This window comes from Neofelis nebulosa, chromosome 17 (genome assembly GCF_028018385.1).
Source record: "Neofelis nebulosa isolate mNeoNeb1 chromosome 17, mNeoNeb1.pri, whole genome shotgun sequence".
Lineage (NCBI taxonomy): Eukaryota > Metazoa > Chordata > Mammalia > Carnivora > Felidae > Neofelis > Neofelis nebulosa.
The window spans coordinates 55,681,443-55,704,531 of NC_080798.1; the positions used below are offsets into that span (position 1 = coordinate 55,681,443).

The 23,089-nt window shown below is 50.0% G+C and overlaps 1 protein-coding gene across 6 annotated transcripts in view; it reads left to right on the forward strand.

Moving 5' to 3' along the window:
- The window catches only part of PLCG2 (phospholipase C gamma 2), a 156,570-nt gene that overhangs the window by 59,472 nt on the left and 74,009 nt on the right, over positions 1–23,089 (forward strand). For all 6 annotated transcript variants that reach the window (XM_058706654.1, XM_058706656.1, XM_058706659.1 and 3 more), the window contains exons 4-7: positions 6–99; positions 852–899; positions 11,523–11,607; positions 13,762–13,845. In XM_058706654.1, coding sequence (XP_058562637.1) covers positions 6–99; positions 852–899; positions 11,523–11,607; positions 13,762–13,845 — 311 coding nt within the window. The remainder of the gene's footprint in view (positions 1–5; positions 100–851; positions 900–11,522; positions 11,608–13,761; positions 13,846–23,089) is intronic.

Here is a 23,089-nt window from a genome sequence, read left to right on the forward strand (position 1 = left end):
TCCAGCTGATTCTAAAGAAGATGCAACTAAGTGGCTCTCTGGCTTGAAAATCTTACACCAGGAAGCGATGAGTGCGTCTACGCCCACCATTATTGAGAGGTATTGACTTTTGCTTGTTTATCTCTGTATTTGCACATTAATTTATTCTTTTCCCTTGAGCCAACGTGAGTGAAGAAAAGTGGGGCGTTTCATCTTGGAGGCTCAGTGAGTGTCCTGTGTGCAGCAGCTCCCAGTAGGCGCTCTGGGCTCCCCACCTTCGCATCGGAGAGCCTCTCTCGGTGCTAAGCCTTGCTTGGCCTGGTGGGGTGAGGAGTACGTTGAAGCTGAGCCAGAAACCCACGTTGGCGCTGTGTCCCAGGGGAGGATTGAGGGCCTCCTTCTTACAGGATCAGGAAGGGATTAAACCGGCTCACCAAACCACAGTCAGATGCAGGGTACCGCATTTCGCAACTGCCACTGCCTCCTGGATTGGGGAGGCTCAGGACTGCCTTGCCCGTGAGTCAGCGTCACGGACGTCTGCGTGGGATTGTGTGTGAATTCTCGTCCCCTCGGTTAAAGCCCTCGGATTCCCGCCATTTTTCTTACCAGCTTTTTGGGGGGATGAATGAATGTCATCAGAGAGGATCGTCAGTTTAAGGAATGCCGGCCTCTAGGCTCCACTCGGAGGGGCCTCTTGGCTCCTAACTAGGGCGTGTCAGCCCCAAGGAGAAACCTGCTTCTTCTCAAGCTGCCCGAGTTAGCAAATTGGAAAACTCCTCTTGTTTCCAGTTTCCTTTGCCCCCAGTCCATAGAACCAGTTTTGTTTGTGTACTAAATCTCTGTCTCTCCCTCTGTCTCAACTCTCTTCCTAGTTGGCTGAGAAAGCAGATTTATTCAGTGGATCAAACCAGAAGAAACAGGTGAGATTCGTTCATATTCTTGTGGGTTTTCTTCCAGATCATTTTGGCCTTTGGTGTTCTTTCCTTGAACATCCCGAGGCAGTCGGAGCATGTTTTGTGGTGTGGAAAGGTCCTCGTGAGGTTGGATTGGACCCTCGAGGTACCAGGCACCGCACCAGGTGCTGGGTGTCGATGGAGACACGACCGTCTGGGGCCTTGCTTCCGTGGATGCTCAAGTCCGTCTGCACAGACAACTTCTCGGGAGCACTTGGACCTTGTGCTTGAGGCCTTCGTATCCCAGCACCTTCCGTGTCCCGGGGAGAAACGAGATCGCTGTGGCGCCTGCCCAATTTTGTGGTGGGACAGAGGTCCACCATTAACGAAGTAACCCGTGTTGACTCGCCATGGTTACTCGGGCTGGGCAGACGTGAGCCGGGCAATGGGATAACACGCAATTCGTTGTGCTTGTTCACTGAATAGTACGTCTCTGAGCAGTTCCATCCCTGTCAGCACACATGATTCTATGTGCCAGACGTTTCTGTAACAAACATGGTTTTGTCCTTGGCTGGGGTGTAATCTCCTTACTCATGAGAAATCATTTCTTCTTGATGGAGGCAGAGTGGTTCCTGGTCCTTTGTTATCCTTGTGACAACTGTTGCCGTGGCAACCTTTGGGTCTCCCTGTGGGTAAACGTGTGTGATAGAGTCTTAGAGGAGAGGTCCCAGTCATGCAGCATTTTCTGGTCTACCATTTTGAGGGAGGTGGTAGCAGTTAGCATTTGTCCCAGCAGTCAGGAGGGCACCCCTTTCCCTATGCCCTGTATCACCGGACTGACCCGTGATGACCTATGGGTGAAAGGCAACGGCAGATTTTTGCTTAAATTTGTATTTATTTATGAGTGAAGTTGAAGATGCTCTCATCTGTTTTTTTTAGGTTATGATCCAGTTGTTATTAATAATAAACTGATACAGGCCACCATTTATTGAGCCCCACACACTAGATACTGTGCTCGGCACTTACAATTAACATATCATTTGAGCCTCACAAAAGAGGCTCTTTTTCTTCGAGTTTTAAGTGATTTTCCTTCCTCCTTTTCTCCGCTAAGGTATGTCAGTGCGGTATGCGAGGTCGCAGCTAGCCTTTCCAACTGTCCCCGGGTGTCCCCTTTCCATCTCGCAGGCTCCTGGGGGTCAGGCCGCTGTCCTCCATCACCCGGTGATGTCAGAGTTCGGACGCGCCTCCTCCGTGGTTTGTTCCACGTACGCCGTCCGACGGGACGTTGGAGAAACTGTAACCCGTGGTGGTGAAACGTTCAGCCATGTCGTTAGGTCTGCAGAAACACGCTCCGTGTTCTGCGCCCCCCTCCCTCGTCCACCTGTCCAGCAGTCACCGTGTGGCCCCACACCCCGGGCTGTGCCCTGGTGTTAACGCAGGTGGATCTGGGGTGGGGGGTCCCCGCGTCAGAGGATTTTGTTCACACTGGTCTCTTTCAGCCTCCGAGGTGGGGCCTCCCTCGTGTTTCCTTTCTGTGTGGCTTCGAGGTGATTCATCGTTGGGCTTGGCACAGGGGTGACAGGTGGAGCCCCCCTGGGCCCTCTCTCCGTGCACGCCGGGTACAGGGTTGCTGCTTTGGTGTGGAAGTCCGCCTCTCCATCTTGTCAAGACACGGAAGCCTCCCTCTGGCTGTCCCGCTCAGAATGCATTCCCGCTCAGAGGTCCGTCTTTCCATCGACCAGAACCTTCAGCAGAGAGGAGGTCAATTTCTGGACTTGACGCCCTGTTCCTGGCTTCACCGTTCACTCTCCCCGACTTTGCTTTCCTCGGGCAGAGCCCCGCCGCTCTGTCAACATGTGGAAAACGCCACCTTTCCTGTGGTTCTGGGAGGCCCGGGTGGAGTTTTTCCAGAGGAACTCCGACCGAGGTGCCAGCTGCAGGCGACCGACTTCTGCTCTGCCAGTTTCCCCTCCCTTCCTGTCGCCCACGACCGATGGCGTTTCCTGAAGGAAAACAAAGGAGTGGCAGAAGCCAAGGAAAGACCCCCGGGCGGGCGGCGGGCTCGAGGCCGTCGGGCCCAGGCGGTGCCCAGCTTCTCAGCACTCGTCTCGGCTAGCCCGCCTCGTTCACTGTCGAGCACATCCAGAGGCAAAAGGGAAGCAGCTGGTGTTTGTGGAGACCTGGGCTTGCAGCGGCCAGGGTGCTCTTGGAGTTGCAGGGGCTTCTGGAATGTTCAGACTGCTGAGCTGGGTGCCTCGTGGTCCATTTCATGAGGACACTGAGGCCAAGAGGAGTAACCTGACTCGTCTGCAGCAACCCAGCTTGCTGGGCGTGTCACCAGGATGGGGGCTCCCCCATCACTGCTTGGTGGTGCTTTTCTTCTTATTTTTATAATTTTATTATTATTTTTTTAATGTTTATTTATTTTTGAGACAGAGAGAGACAGAGCACGAATGGGGGAGGGTCAGAGGGAGAGACACAGAATCCGAAACAGGCTCTGGGCTCAGAGCTGTCAGCACAGAGCCCGACATGGGGCTCGAACTCACAGACCGTGAGATCATGACCTGACCCGAAGTCAGACGCTCAACTGACTGAGCCACCCAGGGGCCCCACTTCTTATTTTTTTAAAAAAAATGTTAATGTTTTATTTGTTTTTGAGAGAGAGAGAGAGAGACAGAGCAGGAGGGAGGGAGGGGCAGAAAGAGACAGAGAGAGAGGGAGATATCGAAACTGAAATAGGCTCCAGGCTCCGAGCTGTCAACACAGAGCATGACACGGGGCTCGAACCCATGAACTGGAACATCATGACCTGAGCTGAAGTTGGACGGTGGACTGACTGAGCCACCCAGGTGCCCTATAAACTATTGAATTTGATTATGGTAAGATCTACCATTTTAAGCATATGCCTCTGTGAGATGATGTACATTCGTGCTGTTGTGCATCCAACGCCATCTGGCTTCAGCGCTCTTTTCTCCTTACGGGACTGAAACTCCATCGCCGTGAACGGTACCTGCCCCTCTCCTCCTCCCCCGCCCTGATCACCTCTCTTCTCCGTTCTGTCTCCATGGGGTTTGACTGCTCTGGGCACCTCGTACGTGTGGAATTAGGCATTATTTGTCTTCCTGGCTTGTTTCACTCAGGACATCTTCACGGTTCATCCATGTTCCTGTAGCAGGTGTCACAATTTCCTTTTTAAGGCTGCATAATATTCCGCCATAGGTGCAGACCACGTTTTGTTTGTCCGTGCATCTGTTGATGGACACTTTATTTTTTATTTTTTTTTTTCAACATTTTTTATTTATTATTTTTGGGACAGAGAGACAGAGCATGAACGGGGGAGGGGCAGAGAGAGAGGGAGACACAGAATCGGAAACAGGCTCCAGGCTCCGAGCCATCAGCCCAGAGCCCGACGCGGGGCTCGAACTCACGGACCGCGAGATCGTGACCTGGCTGAAGTCGGACGCTTAACCGACTGCGCCACCCAGGCGCCCCGATGGACACTTTAATAACCTTCCTCTTTTGGATGTTGTGAGTATTGTTCCTTTGAACGTGAATGTTCATGCCCCTGTTTTCAGTTCCTGTGTACGTTTTCCAGAAGTGGATTTGCGGAATCAAATGGTAGTACTGTTCTTTTTTTTTTTTATTTTAAGTTTATATATTTTTAAAATAATTTTTAATGCTTATTTACTTTTCAAAGAGAGAGAGAGAGACAGTGCATGAGTTGGGGAGGGGCCGAACAAGAGGGGACACAGAATCCGAAGCTGGCTTCAGGCTCTCAGCTGACAGCAGAGCCCCATGTGGGGCTCGAACCCACAAACAGCAAGATCATGACCTGAGCCGAAGTCGGGTGCTTAACTGACTGTACCACCCAGGCGCCCCTTAAGTTTATTTATTTATTTTGAGAGAGACAGAGCACAGAGTCCAGTGCTGGGCTCGAACTCATGAAACTGTGAGGTCGTGACTTGAGTTGAAATCAAGAGTCAGACACTTCACCCAACTGAGCCACCCAGGCACCCCCCATACTGTTCAAGTCTTAGACAAACTGCTTTACCGTTTCCCACGGCAGATGCAGACTGACACAGCCGCCAGCAGGGCACAAGGGCTCCAGTCTTTGCCACTTGCTTATCAAGTTACTTTCCTCTTCCTTCCTTCCTCCCTCCCTCTGTCCCTCCCTCCCTCCCTCCCTCCCTCCCTCCCTCCCTTTCTTTCAAATAACAGCCACTTTAGTGGGTGTGAAATAGTAGCTCATTTTGGTTTTGCTTTGCATCTTCCTCATGACTAGGGATGTTGACCATCTTTTCACATGCTTTTTAGTTTTGCCTATCTTCTCTGGAGAAATGTCTGTTCAGATCCTTTGCCCATTTCAAAAGTTTACCTCATGATTTTAGTCCTTCTTCAGCTTTCAAGCACTGACCCTGAGACACAATATTTTATTTTTCATGTTCATGCTATTTATATTACCTTTTGAAAAAGTGAATTTTTTATTTTTATTTTATTATTATTTTTTTAAATGTTTATTTGCTTTAGAAAGAGAAAGAGCGTGAGCAGGGGCAGGGCAGAGAGAGAGAGGGAGACGCAGAATGTGAAGCAGGCTCCAGGCTCTGAGCTGTCAGCACAGAGCCTGACACGGGGCTCAAACCCGCAAACCATGGGATTATGACCTGAGCTGAAGTTGGACGCTTAAATGACTGAGCCATGCTGGTGCCCCGAAAAAGTGATTTTTTAAAAAATTATTTATAATTACCTTTGAAAAAGAGAATTTTCAAAAAAATATGGAAGTAACTCCTATTAGTTCTAGGAAACTTTATAAATACTGAAGACTAGAAAAAAAAGTATAAATTGGATATTAAATGGTAAGCACTGTTAACTCCAGCTATAATTTTTTTCAGTAGATTTTCATCTTCAGCTTCTTTTTACTTATTCATTTTACTTTATCAAAATCTAATTGCACGCACGATCTTGTATCCTTTTCTTTTGTAATTTCTAAATTTTGGAATAATTTTTCACTTAGAGGAAAGTTGCAAAGATCTTACAGGGAGTTCCCAAATCCTCCTCCCGCTTTCTCTAATGCTCACATCAATCACGCCTCGTCATGATGTATTTGTCAAAACTAAGAAACCAGCATTGGTTTGTGACTCAGAACTCAGCCCTGGACTTTATTTGGGGCTCAGTGTTTTCCCACTGAGGTCCTTTTCCTGGTTCGAGATCCAGTCCAGGGGCCCGGCGTTACACTTTGTTGTTCTGTCCCTTGGTCTCCTCTGGTCCGTGACCATTTCTCAGTCTTTCCTGACCTTGACACTTCTGAGCAGCACATCTCAGGTATGTTGTAGTACAGCCCTTGGTTCGTGTTGGTCTGACCTTTTTGTCGTGATTAGGCTGGAGTGACAGGTAGGCTGCGGCTGCGGGTGTTGGGGAAGAGTATCACAGGGGTGAAGTTCTTGTTCGTTCTATCACATTGAGTAGTGTGTGCTCCCGGTGCGGCTCATCCGCGGCGATGCAATGCTTAATCACCTGGCCAAGGTGGTGTCGGAAGATTTCTGCTTTGTAAAGTCACCCCCAACCCTGTTCTTGGGGAGTAAATCTCTTGAGTCCAGCCCACCCTGAAGGAGGGGAGAGTTAAACTGACTTCACCTCGTGTTAAACTGTAAGAACATACATGTTTCATTTCACCTCTTCAGGAACATGATGTCAGTGCCTACATTAGGAATCAACCAATGGAAAGGTGATACTTGGTTTGAAAAGTTGTCTTTTGTGTGTCATTTAAGTTATGTCCAGTTCTTCCTTAGGTTCACATTTTCACCCAGTTGTCTTCATAGTGAACCTATGACATGACGCTCATAAGAAGCATTTTTTGGGTCTCCGTAGGATTCTTAGCCTTGTGCCATGGCTGCCTAGTCCCCATTGGGCGGACGTGCTCCGCTTTTCTTGAGTCCTCCCTTCCTGTTGCTGCTCACGTTGGTGGAGGCTCTTTGAGGTCAGAGGTCTGACTGGTTTGGTGTTCCTAGTGTTTGTTGGATGAAAGTTCTACCTTTTATTCCTACACATAACATTGAGCAGATGGAACGTTCTAGCTTTGAAAGAGTTCCTTAAGACATTTCCAGGCCTGGGGACACTGAGTCAAAGGTGTTAGTGCTTTCACCATAACTCTTGGCCAGATTTTTAGAGACCCAGCCCCACTCCATCTTTGAGCCTTTAGAGTTGAGTTGTCTCTTACCTGGGAATTATGTTCTGAGGTTGGTGCAAAAGGGTGAAATTTCTGTGGTCAAAATATACCTTGAGGGGTGCCTGGGTGGCTCAGTTGGTTAAGTGACCGACTTCGGCTCAGGTCATGATCTCACATTTGGTGGGTTTGAACCCTGCATCAGGCTCTGTGCTGACAGCTCGGAGCCCGGAGCCTGCTTCCCATTCTGTCTCCCCCTCTCTCTCTGCCCCTCCCCAGCGTGCACACATGCATGCTTGCTCACTGTCTCTCTCAAAGAGAAATTAACATTAAAAAAAAATTTTTTTTAAATATACCTTGAGAAAACCCCCTGAGCCTTCTTTGAGGGCCCCTGGAATTGTGTTACCAGGTGTGAGGGTCACAGGCTCTGAGTCCCACAGACGGATAGCAGCCTCAAGGGCTGGTAGCAGATTGTCGCCTGTGGACATTTCTTTCCCTCCTTTGCCTTTTGCCCCTTGGTATATGACGTTGGATTTGCACAGGCTGAATGCTGCGCTTTATTCTTCATGCTGGCAGGGACAGAGGGCAGACTGTGTTAGGTCTTCAGGAGGCAGAAGGGGGCAGGGGTTGCAGGTGGGGGGCAGGTGTGTGGGTCCAGGTCTGTCCATCAGCAGGCATGCAGATAGCTACCAGGCAGTTAACATTGTGGCCCCAGCACATTGGGACGTCCTGGGGGAGCGGGGCGTTAGCCTTAGGTGTGCAGTCTCCCCTGCACAGATTCTTCTTCACTAGGTCTGGCCTGGGGCTCAAGAATTTGCATTTCGAACAAACTCCCAGCTGATGTTGGTGCCGCTGGTCTAGGGACCCTACCTGGACAACCAAGCTCCTAGAGCTGCTCTGTCCAGTATGGCGCCCCCTAGCTACGTGTGGCTATTTAAATCAATTAAAATTAAATAAAAGTAAAATTTTAGTTCCTCCGTCATGCTAGCCACATTTCAGATGGTCAGTAGCCACATGTGGGTGGCGGCTGCTACATTGCACAACGCAGATCTAGAACATTTCCATCATCATAGAAAGTTGGGCGGTGGTGAGGTTTGAATCTCTGCTTGGACACTTACTGGTTGTGTGAGTTTGGGTAAATTACTTAATTTCTCTGTGCCTTAGCTCTCTAATCTGTCTGTAGAAGAGAGAGAATAGTTCCTGGTGTGAGGTTTCAGTGGGTCGGTATGTGAAAAGCATTTAGGCGGTGGCTGACTTAGGTTGGGCACGACATAGGCTTATTATTGTCCTTCCTTGCTCTAAGAAGCCTAGGGTGGTGGAGATGTTGATCCAGCCTCAGGGGGGCAGATAAGTTTCCTGGGGCTACAAACCCCGGGCAGCATGGTAAGGGCTGCTGGGATGCGGTGCTGTAGGAGCTGGGACCGTGCCAGGCCGACAAGGGAAGATGCCACCATGGTAGAGTGTTGTCTTCCTGGGAAGACGGAGGGCCCTTTGTGGCCCATGGCGGGGATCATGTCTAGTCTTCCCTCTCCAAAGGAATCGCCCTGGTTCCCAACCGGCTGTCACTGGCCGAGCCTGTAGGAAGCAGAGTCTAAAACGTGGGTTTGTGTGTGGGAAGCTTACTGGGGTGGGTGTGGGGGTGGACGGACACCTGTGGGTGTGGAGGGGGTAGAAGGAGATGGGCTGCCGTGGTCACAAGCACGGCCTGTAGAGCCGTCCTCCATTGAGGTCATCAGAGAGCTGCTCACTCTGACTGACTAGTCATTGGATGCTGGATGTGACCCTGGTGAGGCGCACTCTTCATCTCATGACAAGGCCCAGACGGGGAGAGCGGTGAAGTTGGGGCTGCTGGGTTCCTCCCCTCCAGCAGCTGGGGAGTCTCTGTGCTTGTTCTTGCTCATGGTCAGGCTCTGCAGTGCACAGCCACAGGCCCGGGGGTGGGGGTGGGAGTGTGGGGAGGGGAGTGGGGTGGCAAAGTCCCGGCACGGGGGCCCAAGGAAGCTCTTTGCCCCCGCCACCCTTTACCTGGGGGTTCACCTGTTGTGCGGTAAGGTGGGACTTCCACAGCCGGTGGATTCAGATGCCCCGTTGCTCAGTGTCTCCTTACCCCAGACCCTGTATTTGCTCCATTGGCTCCCAGCCCCCCTGTGTTGGTGCCTGATGTGGGGAGGGTTCTTGGCCCTGTTTCTGCCTTGAGGTTCTGGGTCCCCAAGGGGACTCTGACCTCTTCCTTGATCCTGGATGAGCGCTGCAGGGACACCAGCTTGACCAGACCCCCTCCCTGTCCCGTCTCGTGGTGCCAGCCCCTGCTGCTCTTCTCTGTTCATCCTGCCCTGGCCGGGTTCTTCCCGGACACCCCCGGGGGCTGGGTCAGGATGGGGGTCTCAGGCAGCCTGCTTGATTCCGTGCCCAGCCAGCCACTCCTGACATGGGTGCTCTCAGTGTCTCTGGGAAAGCCCTCGGTGCAGGCCCTGGAGTAGTGGGGGGTAGGGAAGCATCTTGCAGGTAAAGGAGTCTGATGTTAGGGGGGCTGTTAGACTAGAGGTAAAACGGCTGGCCATGGGGACACTGAGATGGCCAGAGTCCCATGTAGTCGCCTCCAGGGGCAGCTGCTGAGTAGAACGTGCTGCTTCCTTCCGGATGTACCGGCAGAGGCCGAGTTGGCAGCGTTGGGGAAACTGGGCCATTTTCTGCCCACATCCTGGGCAGGCTTCCTTCCTTGGCCGTGCACAGCCCTGTCCAGCCTGACGTCTCCAGAACACAGAGCAGTTTTTGTTGACCACACCAACAGCTCCCCCGGACCACCATCTCTCACTCTGCCAGACGCTCGGCTCTGCGGCCACAGGGGTCTGGATCTCATGCCCTTGACCCACCACCCTAACCCCATATACCTCCCCACCGTTCATGCTGTTCCCAGAGGGGAAGTAACATGCGGTGGTTACAGGCAGCTGCCCTGGAGTCCACGTCCTCCACGTCCTCAGAGAGGCCCAGCCTCTCTGAGCCTGTTTCTTCAGTTGGAATATGGAGGTGCTAACGGTGTGGGCCTCGTAAGGTGGCAGGGCATCGAATGAGTGTGTGTGTCCCTGTCCCCTGGAGCGGTGCCTCGTGTTGAGTATGCGCTATTTCGGTTTCAGCCATCACTGCTGTTATTATTGCTAGCACGGTTATTTCTTTTTTACTTTTGAAACGTTTTATTTTTTGAGAGACAAAGCATGCGAGCAGGGGAGGGGACAGAAGACCTCAAGTGGGCTTTGCACTGTAAGCACAAAGCCTGATGCGGGGCTTAAACTCAGGAACCCTGAGATCATGACCTGAGCCGAAATCAAGAGTTGGACACTTGACCGACTGAGTCACCAGGTGCCCCAGTATGGTTATTTCTTTTTTAAAAAACAATTTTTGGGGGCGCCTGGGTGGCGCAGTCGGTTAAGCGTCCGACTTCAGCCAGGTCACGATCTCGCGGTCTGTGAGTTCGAGCCCCGCGTCAGGCTCTGGGCTGATGGCTCGGAGCCTGGAGCCTGTTTCCGATTCTGTGTCTCCCTCTCTCTCTGCCCCTCCCCCGTTCATGCTCTGTCTCTCTCTGTCCCAAAAGTAAATTAAAAAAAAAAAAAAAGTTGAAAAAAAAAAAAATTTTTGTTAATGTTTTACTTATTTTTGAGAAGGAGGGAAACAGAGTGTGAGCAGGAGAGGGGCACAGAGAGAGGGAGACACAGAAACCGAAGCAGGCTCCAGGCTCTGAGCTGTCAGCATAGAGTCTAAAGTGGGGCTCGAACCTACGAATTACAGGATCATGAACCGAGCTGAAGTCGGATGTTGAGCTGCCTGAGCCACTCAGGTGTCCCCAGTATGGTTATTTCCTTTGCTCGGAATGCGCTCTCCCTTTCTTGGCTCTGAACCTGAACTTGCCACCTGGCCTAGCAAAAAACATGCATGAAGATTTCTGTGATGTGGTCCCGATGACTGTACATTTTGGGATTTGATTCAAACCCAAGCTCTGCCGTCACCCAGCTCTGACCTCGAGCAGTGTGCCCTCCCCCCTCAAACACCACCCCGTGGCCTGTTCTGAACCCTGAGGGTGGGTGATGCTTACTGTGTTGAGGGTTCAAGTGTAGTGAGGGGTTAGGTAACGTTACTGCCTGGCACATCGCAGGTGCTTGAATAAGGTCAGCTCCTTCCCCCTCGCCCTCTGGCCTTCGTCGATCTGCCCTTCGTTTGAACCCCTGGGACATTTCCTATCTGCAAAGCTTTCTGGGCACCTGATACCATGTTCTGCTCACCCTGTGAATCTCTTAAGTGACCTGAGTCCACGGCCATCCCTGAAGTGTGGAGACCAGCCTTGCACATCGTGGCATCAGCCCCCTTGAGCCTAAGGTCTCTTGTGTCCGACCCGTCTTCTCACGGGGCTCCTGAGGGTGGAGTGGATGGGAACAGCCGCTCCCTCTACCGTTGAAGCCCCTCGAGGTGGATAGAGCTGGGGTTTCCCTCTTTTGCAGCATCACCCTCCGGGAGCTGAAGACCATCTTGCCCCTGGTCAACTTCAAAGTGAACAGTGCCAAGTTCCTCAAAGATAAGTTTGTGGTAAGTTTCGTGGCTTGGCGTGGTGATTTTGTGAATTTAGGGTCGCTTAGCCTTTGAGCCCCGCTGAATGGTGCCCAGGAGAATCCTTCACCTCCTGATTCCTCTGTCTCAGTTGAGACAGAGGGACCCCTTGGAGGTCATAGGCCCATGTTTGCAATCCTAGCAGACAACATCCTCCTTGAGGACCATGTTTGCTGAGCTGCTTGACTTGGGATGTTCCCACGGTATAGCCTTCCCTTTCCCTCACCATCGCACAGCCTGCTTTCCTTCAAGTAATGTTGAACACGTGGGTTTTTTTGTTTTGTTTTGTTTTGTTTTGTTTTGAAACTATCATGGAAGTTTCCTTACATAGGTTGTCAGGGATGTGGCATTTTTTTTTCTTTTTTTTTTTTTTTCAACGTTTTTTATTTATTTTTGGGACAGAGAGAGACAGAGCATGAACGGGGGAGGGGCAGAGAGAGAGGGAGACGCAGAATCGGAAACAGGCTCCAGGCTCCGAGCCATCGGCCCAGAGCCCGACACGGGGCTCAAACTCACGGACCGCGAGATCGTGACCTGGCTGAAGTCGGACGCTTAACCGACTGCGCCACCCAGGCGCCCCTGGGATGTGGCATTTTGTATGCAAGTCCTCCCAACATACTTGGAGTTAGCTCTTCTCTGCCCATCCCCCCACTTCCCATCCACCCCTGCTCCCCGACATCACTTTGTTTATGTTCTTGCATAATGGAGCTGTTGGTAGATCTGTGGCAGGTGGTGACTCTAAGAGTGGGGGTGTAGAGTAGGGCGGGGGGGTTTCTTGAGTGCATAAGAACAGAGGTGATGGGTAGGCACCCTTTGTGGTGCTCTGAGAGGTCCCGACCCTTGTCACGGAGCCCAGTGACTCTCCATTCCGCTGGTCCCGATTGCAGGACTCACACGGCCTTGTCAGTGGCAGCCCCAGGTACAGGCTTCCTTAGCCAAGAATGTGCATTCATTTCAGTACCAGTGAGCTCTTGGAAGTGTTAACCCACCTTATGGCTATCAAGCCATCTTTCGACCTGCCTAAAACATTCCAACTATTCTAAGAAGGCCGAAACAGAGGTGGGAGAAGCATTCACCATTGATGACCGCATCATAAGAATCTTTATATATATATATTTTTTTTAACGTTTTATTTATTTTTGACACAGAGAGAGACAGAGCATGAACAGGGGAGGGGCAGAGAGAGAGGGAGACACAGAATCGGAAGCAGGCTCCAGGCTCTGAGCCATCAGCCCAGAGCCTGACACGGGGCTCGAACTCATGGATCGCGAGATCAGTGACCTGAGCTGAAGTCGGACACTTAACCGACTGAGCCACCCAGGCGCCCCAGGAGTCTTTATATTTTTAAAAAATGCATTTATTTATTTTGAGAGAGAGAGAGAGAGAGAGAGAGAGAGAGCGCGCGCGCGAGCTCCCTGGAGGGGCACAGAGAGAGGGAGACAGAGAATCCCAAGTAGGCTCCCTGTTGTTAGCGTGGAGCCCGACATGAGGCCTGAGGCCATGAACCATGAGATCATGACCTGAGCCCAAACCAAGAGTCAGACGCTCAGCCGGCTGAGCCACCCAGGCAGCCCCCTGGAACCTGGCTCTTTATCAAGCCTTTACTGAGCAGGTGATACATAGACCTTACTGATTTGGTTCCAGGGAAGTCCTAGGGAGGGTAGTGGTAGTTTTCCCATTTTACAGATGAAGAAACTGAGGGTCTGAAAGGTTCAAGTAAATGACCCAAAGCCATTAAGCAGTTCAGGGGACAAGGCTTGACTGGAGTTGAACTCTTAAGTCCAAAGGCCTGGTTAGTTTCCCCTGGCTTTTAGAATGACCTATATGTACGGACCCTGCTCTAGGTCTAGATTTGGAAATGTCTCTTGCCCCCAGAAAGTATTACTGCCCTTGGGATTCTGGCCGAGACTCTTATTTTGGGGTTCAAGGCCAGGGTCTTACCTGGTGGGACTCCTGGTGGTTATGTTCTCTAGGCAGATAAATTCGGAAACCTGTGAACAGTTTGACTTCAGAAGACTGCGAGTTTGCTTTCAGCCAGTGCTGTCGAAGGGCGATCCTGCCTGTTAATAGTGGAGCGGTGTTCTTGTAGGGAACCTCAGAGACCGAGTGGTTACTTTTTCTTTTAATTTACAGGAAATCGGCGCTCACAAAGATGAACTCAGCTTTGAGCAGTTCCACCTTTTCTATAAAAATCTTATGTTTGAGCAGCAAAAGTCGGTAAGACGATTCTTGGGCAAATGATCAATGATGTTTTCGTTTCCCCTGTGTGTCAAAGTCCAGCACGCTCCTAAGAAACCCACGAGAAGTGTTGAGTGTCCCTTCTAGTCAAGGAAGTAGACTGTGGGAGTGGCTGCGACGCACTGTTTGTGTCCGTTAGGTTGGCGTGAGAGAGCTGTGGGGAAATGGGAGCAGGGGGAAATGGCTCTCTCATACCTTCCTGGTGGGAATGTGACAAGTCTGGTTGGAATTTAATCTGAGCCTATTAAGTTCAGCTAACTCCACTGCATGATCTCATTCTGCAAAGGAAATGTATCAAATTATGAAGAGTAACCATCTCTGGGTAGAGGGATTATGTGTGTGTTCCTTCTTTTTATGCTTTTATTCATTTTTTAATGAGAATAATTTTTTATTTGGATAATATGCCATTTTAAAATAAGATGTGCATACATTTTGACCTGATGGTGGCATTTTGGGGACTCTGTTTTAGACAAATAAGGGCACTGGGATCTAGGAATTGAGTGGTAGAGTGTTTATTGCAGCATTATTTATGCCAGCAAAATAGCTGGGAGCCTTCTGCATGCTTCTCAGGAGAGAAATGGCTGAGTAAACTGTGGTCCATCCATAGCACACAGCATCATGCAGCTGATTATGAAGCCTGAATCTGTGTGTGTGTCGATCTGGAGGGATGTTCATGGTGTTTTGTGAGCAAAACCAGCAGCAGATTCACATGAGGAACCAGGTCTGATAAAAAACAAAACCAAAATCTGCCTAGAGTAATCCCCCTCCATATGTCTATGTATGTTTTTATGTTTAATGTTGATTTCGTGTATGCACTGAAGGGGTTTAAGAGGATGGGCAGGAGAGATCACTGAATTTTTCTTTGCATACCTCTGTTCTCTCTGACTCATTCCAAGGAGTACATTACTTTTGCAATAAAAAGAGAGTCCCATGGGGGCGTCTGGGGGGCTCAGTTGGTTACGCATCCAGCTCTTGGTTTCTTCTCAGGTCATGATCTCGAGGTTCGTGGGATCGAGCCCCGCATCAGGCTCTGTGCTGGCAGGGTAGAACTTGCTTAAGATTCTCTCTCTCTGCCCCTCCCCTGCTCTCTCTCTCTCTTTCTCTCTCAAACATACATTTTAAAAAATCCCATAAAGCGTAGAGCTTAAAAAGAAGGATTGTTCAGTGCAGTGCATGGAGCACAGTGCCTGGCAGCCAGCACTCATCCCGCAAACAGGAGGTTGTTGGAAAAGGGCTTTGCAGGTAGCAAGGGTGGGTCCAAAGCAGGGAGAACATAGGACTTGGAGCCAGAGGATCTGGTTTCTCCTATGAGCTGTGTGATCTGGGGCTGGCCACGCACGATTCTCAGCCTCAGTCTCTTATCTTTGTAATGGGGGCGGGGATTCGCACTGGGCTCTAGGGAGCACTGAATGAGGGCTGGGGGTGGGGCAGTCAAGAGTGCAGGCATTTTTAAGTGATGAGCATGAAAATCATGAGAAGACACTTATTAATTGCCTTCTGCATGCAGGCCTGCAGGTGGGCACAGGGTGAGGCTTTCTGATGGGTGACTGCTGGCCGTCTGCCTACATTGGGAAAAAATACATTATTTAATAGAGTAAAAAAATTCTACTTCACTGGGGTTGTTTTCATATATTACTTCTTGATTTGCCAAGGAGAGTAGGAAGACTATAAGCTTTGGGGATTGAAAGACCCGGATGTCAGCCCCTAAATTGGCCTTGGCTGACCAGGTGATTTTGAGGAAAGACAACTTTTTCTCTTTCACTCAGCCACCTTTATAAAATAAAGGTATTCAATCAAGCCGTTGCTTATAAAACTTTAAAAATTATGTAACTTTCCTCCTCCTATTTTTTTAAGTTTTTTTGTATTGTTATTCTTATTTGAGACAGCGATAGAGAGCAAGCAGGGGAGGGACAGAGAGCGAGGGAGACGGCATCCCAAGTAGGCCTCACACTGCTAGCACAGAGCCCGATGTGGGGCTCGAACTCACAAACTGCGAGATCATAACCTGAGCTGAAGTCAAGAGTCAGATGCTCAATGGCCTGAGTCCCCCCAAGCACCCTGTTCCCCTTTTTTATATGAAACCTTAAAAAAAAAAAGCTGGGGCGCCTGGGTGGCTTAGTGGGTTAAGTGTCTGGCTTCAGCTCAAGTCATGATCTCGCGGTTTGTGAGTTTGAGCCCCGTGTCGGGCTCTGTGCTGACAGCTCGGAGCCTGGAGCCTGCTTCGGATTCTGTGTCTCCCTCTCTCTCTGCCCCTCCCCAACTCATGCTCTCTCTCTCTCGCTCTCTCGCTCTCTCGCTCTCTCGCTCTCTCTCTCGCTCGCTCTCTCTCTCTCTCTCTCTCTCTCTCACAAAAATAAATAAACATTACAAAAATTTTTTTTAAAAACTGCATACAAGCTGATCAAAACACTTCTTAGGCCAAAATCTGTAACTTCGATTTATAATCAGTTCTTGAGAACAGTGAAAACCTTTGATGACAATGCACAAGTGAAATCCAGAATGACAATTGGAGACAGCAATTGTCTGCAGTTGACCCGGATTGAGAAGAAGCTTGATTCACTCCAGATAAGTAGTTGCAAACAATTGTTTTTATAGTCAGTTGCCTTGAAATTTCAGGATGCTGTCTCATCAGACGGACGGCAGGCAAAGCTTGAGAACAAGGTTTGCACAAAAGCTGTTTAATCTGCCCGCAGGTTAATCTGCCCAGCAGGTTAGCCTGCTGGCGGTCTGTTTCCACTGTGATAAAATTCCACCTGAGACTTAATTCAACCTGCACTGTCGTTAATGTCCCTTTTTAAGGCTAATGCGTGTGTGTTTGAGAGGGAGAAGGAGGAGAAAGAAAGTTGAGTCTGATTTCTGCAGAATCCCTGAATCCTCTGGGGGGTGTCTATGATTGCCCGGTTTTGGGTGGGGAGACGCCCCATCTGTACCAGAGGCTGGCTTCTGTTGGCCAGAACGCCACCTTCAGCCTGCATTCTGTTGTACTTGGCCTAATGGTTTAAGTGTTTCTTGAAATGAATTGCCTACCTTTAAAACTCAAGAAGTTTCATATTAATATCTAGATTTTTCTGCTGCTTTAAAAAAAAAAAAATGGACATCTGGCTATCTCTGGGTCCTTCCTGAGTTCCCCACGGGCATGTCTGAGTAGAAAGGAAGAGTGCATTCTCTAGTTTGCCCCAGCTCTCACCCACCACCCATTTCTCTCTGCTAATTTACCTTGCCTCCCAGGCCCCACCACTTGATCTCCACCACTGGAGGGTATAACTGGCTTGGAATTTGAATAACAAAACCCCAAGCTTGATAGATAGTGGCCAGCTTGAGAAACCTCACTAACTCTTGTGTAGGTAAATGCCCCTCCCCTACTGTTAGCATATAATTTACTTCCTGGGCTCCTTGCGGGCTGCACAGAGGAGAGAAAAGCAATAGATATATGCTCTTACAGGCTCAGCTGGATTTCCTAGGCTCTTCTGGGGAGATAGGGCTGTTTAGGGTGATGGACAACCCCCAAGCCTAGACCCAGGAGTGGGTTCGTGCTCAGCAGTACCTGTAGGTTTCCAACTTGGGGTAACCAGTTCCTCCTTATGTCTAACCACCTGCTTACATTGCTGCTGTCAAGCCTCAAAGCTTCTAAAATTTGGGTAGCAGCAGGAAGAGAAGAAAGTTAATCCCATGTGTTTCCCCGGGTGATGGGCCTCTAACTAGGTTATACTAACAATATTATAAAAAAAGATCCTTAGCGAACCTTTCCTAAGTGTGAACTACACGCTGGGTGCTGTGCTAAGTGCTGTATGCGCTCTTAATCCTCTTCCCAACTGTGCGAGACCTACCATTATTAGCCCCATTTTACAGATGAAGAAACTGAAGCTCAGGGAAGCTACTTGCTGGAGGTTATACAGCTAAGATTTGAACGCTCCTCTGCCCGACTTCAGTGCCCAGCCACTGACATGGCTTTTTTAATTTTTAAAATGTTCTCACGAAAGGGAATGTCAAACACGTATAAGCAGAGGCAAAGGTATGCGAACCCTCTGTGGACCATCACAGCTTTAGCGATGATCAGCTCATGGCCATCGGGTTTCATCTTGCCCTTGCCCACTTCCCTCTGCTCAGATGATGTTGAAGCAAACCCAGCGTCATATTGTTTCTTCCTTAAATGCTTTAATACCCAGCTTTGTAACTGCTGCCTTGCTGCCTCCCCACCAGACAAGCGAAGTCCCCCTTGGTCAGTGATGGTGGGGCATCGGGCATCATCAGCGAGGACAGCTGGCTGGTTTCCTTCCTGCTGTTGGTCCGGGACTTGAGTTTCACCTCGGTGAGGTGTGGCATTCAGGTTGCTGTTTGTCTGTTTTTACGCCCTGCCCTTTCAGACGATGCATCCTCTGGACCCTCCAGTAGATTCCTTCGGAAATGTGCTACGGTTCCTCATTAGTCAGAGAGCAATATCACATATGATGCAGTTTCTGGGGCTCAGGCATTCTGGCACATGTTGGCTGGATTCTCTGCTCTGGGTTCTCACGGGATTTTAGCTGGGGGCTGTGGTCTCATCTGAGACTCAAGTGGGAAAAGATCTGCTTCCAAGCCCATGAAGTTGTGGAACCTTTAGTTCCTTACAGGTGTAGGATTGAGGGTTCAGTTCCTTGTTGTCCAGAAGCCACCCACAGCTCCCTGAGGGATGGGGCTCTCCTACATGGCTGCTGGCTTCCCCAAAGCTGGCAAGACAGTTGCTCACTCGTATACGGCATCATCATGTAGTCATAGACGTGTAATCGCGTGCACCCATGCCTTTTGCAAGTGGCAGGGATAATGCAGGGCTGTGAACACCGGGAGGAGGACATCCTAAGGCCGTCTTCAAAGCCTGTCCACCAAGGGTTCCCATAAACCCAAGATTTGAAGTTGCTCTCCAGCGGCTCACAAGTAGTAATCACACAAACTGTGTCCCGTGCCAGTCAGAGAACAAGTACCCTCCCACCTGTGCAGGGTACCAGCAAACAAGCACTCACTGCCTCCTCCCGCCCATTACCATCCCCACGGGGTCTGAATGCAGGCATCCTCTCTTGCTTGTTTGCCTGTTCTAGAAAACAGCTGTAATTTTTTTTAAGGTGGCAGTAATCTTCCCTTGGTGTTACTTGTAGCTGAGAGCAGCCTTAAGTGTCCACACCCTCAGTCTTGTCTGTTGTTTGGGGGTGACAGCGCCCATCCTCCAGGCTCGGTGAGAGGGTTAAAAGGGCTCAGAGATAGCGGTCACCCCACAGAGTGTCCTGCACACAGCTGGCCCTCAGAACAGCCTTTCATGAGGCAGAATGCCACACGGGGGAAGGAAGCACTGACCTTTGGTGCTCCCGCTCTCTGTCCTGCTTCAGAAAGACCATCTCGGTCAGAATCGGTGGCTTTCCCAGAGTGTCCTCTGACCGCTCACCGTATTGAAGCAGATGACCGGGCAGCACTTGATAGGAAATTCATTTCTGATGTTTGAATAAATGGTATTATAAGCAAAGTAATGTTTTGTCTATTACTTAAAAGTAAGACGCACGTACAAAGAAAAAGATAACTGAAACGCCTACAAAGCTTCTACGATTATACCTGGGATTATACTTTTGGTAGAAAGACTAATGTTTATTCTTCTGAGTTTTACATGGGTGTGAGCGTATGACAAGTGAGTCACATTCTGTGATGGTATGCTGGCTGAGGCTTCCAGGGACAGGGAATGTGGCACATTATTCGAATTGGCAGCGAGGAGGGAGAAGGACCCACCGTGCACACGTCGGCAGTGACCCTCTGGTTAGCTTTTTCTGTCACTGCCACTTTCCCCTTGGCCTCCTGGAACCAAATGGCTCAAATGAGCACAGCATGTGTAGGCTGAGTTACAGCCTGGAGGGTGCCCCTGCCATATGGGGAGACTCAACTCCTTGACCTCGATTCCTCTGGGCTCTTGCTTCTGTGGTCCCCATCCTTGGGCACGGCCCCTTCCCTTGTCTAGCTGTAACTGCCTCTTCTCCTGGGACTCAAAAGTCAGAGGTGACTTTTTTTGTAGCCTTTAAATTTTTCCTAGAGAAAATTAATTGACCCATTATTTTCAGCATTCATTCAACAAATGTTTGAGCCAAGAGGGCCCAGTGGTTAACAAAACAGACGTCTCTCTTGACCTCATTGATCCTCTGCTGGGGTGAGAGGGGTCAGGACATCACCCAGAGTCACACGGGGCCCCCGACATCCTGGTTTAGTAGAATTTGGCCACATAACCCTACACGGTAATGGTAACATAACCTAATTGCTGTCTCTTCACTCTGTGTGCCTTGTAGCATCTAGAATATTCTTCTCTCCTTGCTAGGATGTCATTATTCACTTTGTGTGCATTTGCACGTACTGTGAAGGCCACTGGAGATGAACCAAGGTGGACGGGGGCTGAAATTGTGGCCCCTTGACATTCTGGGTATGTCATCTGAAAACAGCTGCTCATCCTCCTGGAGCCTGTTTTTTGTTGCCAAAGTGGGCTTCGCTTTACTGTCTTCTGGGTGGGATGGGTGCCGGGGGTAACTGAGGTCGTGGCTGCCTCGTGTCAGCTCCTGACAAGCCATTAGTTTGTCAGGGCTGCCGCAGCAGACCCCAGCTAAGTGGCCGAAGAGAACAGACCTCTGTTCTCTCCCAGTAAGGGTGCTGACACCACTCAGCTCCCACTGAAATCTCGGGGGGAGAATCTCCTTGCCTCTCTCCCCACTTCTGGTGTTAGCTGGCCGTCCTGGGCGCTCCTGGCCTTGGAGACGCATCGCTCCAGTCTCTGCCTCCGTCATCACGTGGCCGCCTTGCCCTGGTCTGTGCCGGCCTCCAGGTGTCCCTCTTTATAAGGACTCCAGTCATTGGACTAGGGCCCACCGTAATCCGGCAGGACCTCGCCTTAACTCGATCACATCTGCAAAGACCCTATTTCCAAATAAGGTCCCGTTCACAGGTGCGGGGGGCTTAGGGCTTGCACAGATCTCTCAGGGGATGCATGTAACACATGCTATCCTGTCTTCCATCGATAGAATGCCCTCCTTGACGCATGTCCTCTGACTGCTGCCTCATTTCTCTGCCCCGTAGAGTGACCTCTTGCAGGAGCGCCATCGACCTTGCTGTCCCCCTTGCCTCCCTCCCTGCCCCAGCCACGTTCCATGCTTCTCACCCCACGGCAGTTGATGTTTTCCTAAGACCAGTGACCTCCACATCAACAGAGCCACTGGTCGGTCCTGTGGCCTTCATGTTGCCCGCTCCATGGCGTAGATCACTGGTGACTCTCTCCTGGATACCGTCACTTGACTTTGAGACACTGTGCTGTCTTCATTCTCCTCTTACCTCACTGTCTCTGCACTCACACGTTTTTGGCTGGGTCTTTGATTTCTTCATGTCCAAAGGTTGGTGCGTCCCAGGCAGGGCCCGTGTCTCACCCGACTTGCCCGTCTCACTGCCAGCTTGCTTTGCATCTCCTGCTGGAATGTTCGGGAGAGGCCTGGTGACACTCCTCCCCTCCCCCAGTCTTCACTGCAGCGAATGCGTGACTGGCCACGCTGCTGGATGCACCCACCCAGGAATCTTGGCGCCTTCTGTCTTCGGTTCCCCGTCACCCCTACCCTCAGGCCTACGCTATTGCCTTGCGTCTGTGAATTCTGTTTCTGCTACCCGAGAGGTGAGCCTCAGGCTGGTACTATTTGCCTTTTTGCCTCCAGTCTACCCCCGTCCCACTCTGTGCCCTGTGGGGGGCTCATTCCCACAAACTCATTCCCAGGTGTTCTGCCAGCAGGTTCAGTAAATGGGCGGAGAGGGATGGGGGTACAGGCGTGCAAGAGGGGAAGCTGGGGTGTTTCTCCCCGTGTTTTCTGGCTCTGGAGGCCTCTCTGCAGTCGGGGCACCCCTCCTTTGGCCCCGCTGCCCGCCTGGCTGAAATGGGGTGGAGCTTTTTGTGTGTTTCCTTGAAAAGAAGTAAAGGAAAAGACTGGCTTTAAGGATGTCATAGCATAGATAATTGAGGATAAGTCTAGACCCGGCTTTCTCCAGGTGTAAGGAAACCAGTCGCGGGGTTTGGGTTTAGAAGGGATCTGGCCTGAAGCGCCGTGTCAATCTAGTGATCTAAGTGCCAAACATCCAAATAACAGCACGCACTGCCCCAAATCCCTTCTTTTTTTTTTTTTTTTTTTTTAATTTAAGAAATAGCTATGCTGTCAGTTACACGTAAATAGAAGAGAGACTTGTGAGCTCTTCTGAAAGCGGCTCTTAACCTTTTTGGGTGACCCATTTCTTTGAGATGCTGATTAAAGCTGTAGATCATCTTTCCAGAAATAAAAACACATACGTGCACAGACTAACGCAGACCTCCTGATGCTTCCCAGGGGCCTGTCCATACCTTCTCTAGAACGTTGGTTTTCCTTGTATCATCCGGGACTCCAGGCAGTTTGGCTAAAGGACTGGGGAGTCTAGACTGGGAGTTGTAGTTCTATCATTAGTGTTTGTAACATGCCAGTGGCTACGTGTCCATTTGTGCCCTGAATTTCTCAAATGCTTATCCAGTCATAGCCTGATTAAAAATTATTAAGGTAATGCTACCTAACCGGAAGCAGGGACAGTATGGGGGGGGTGTGTGTGGCCATGAAGGGCAGGACCGAAGCTGCCCAATATTTCTTTCCTTCTCTCGAATCTGAAGGTGAAAAATTAGCTCGCTGCAATATTACTGATGGGAAATGGAGCAGTGAGGGCATAGAAAAGGTTATGCATTCTCTGGTGGGGGCGCTGGTCGGGATAGTTGTTTGGAGAAGATTTTGGTGAATCTGTCAAAGTTAACAGGCGCACACCGTACCCAGGTGCTTCCCTGTCTACCCAATGGAAATATTTTGTGCGGCCGGGCAAAAATACACAGATACGCAGACACTCTTTGTAACGCTGGGTCTAACAGCAGAACATCGGTGATGTATGTATTATGGAATACAGTGTGGGTTTTCATAGTAATGACGCAGGATGATTGAGGAGCAGAATAATAAAGCCTCAAACACAGCTAAAAGTTTGGAGACATGGATGTAATATGATAGGATGAGGTATAATTAAAATGAATATCCACTAAACAGATTCTAGAGGGCAACCTACCAAATTACTAAGATTGATTGCTTCTCAGGAATTAGACTAAGAAGGGGGCGAAGAAGACTTCTACCTAAGTTTCTGTCATTTTCAAATATTACAAGTCATGCCAGTTATAATCGTTTAA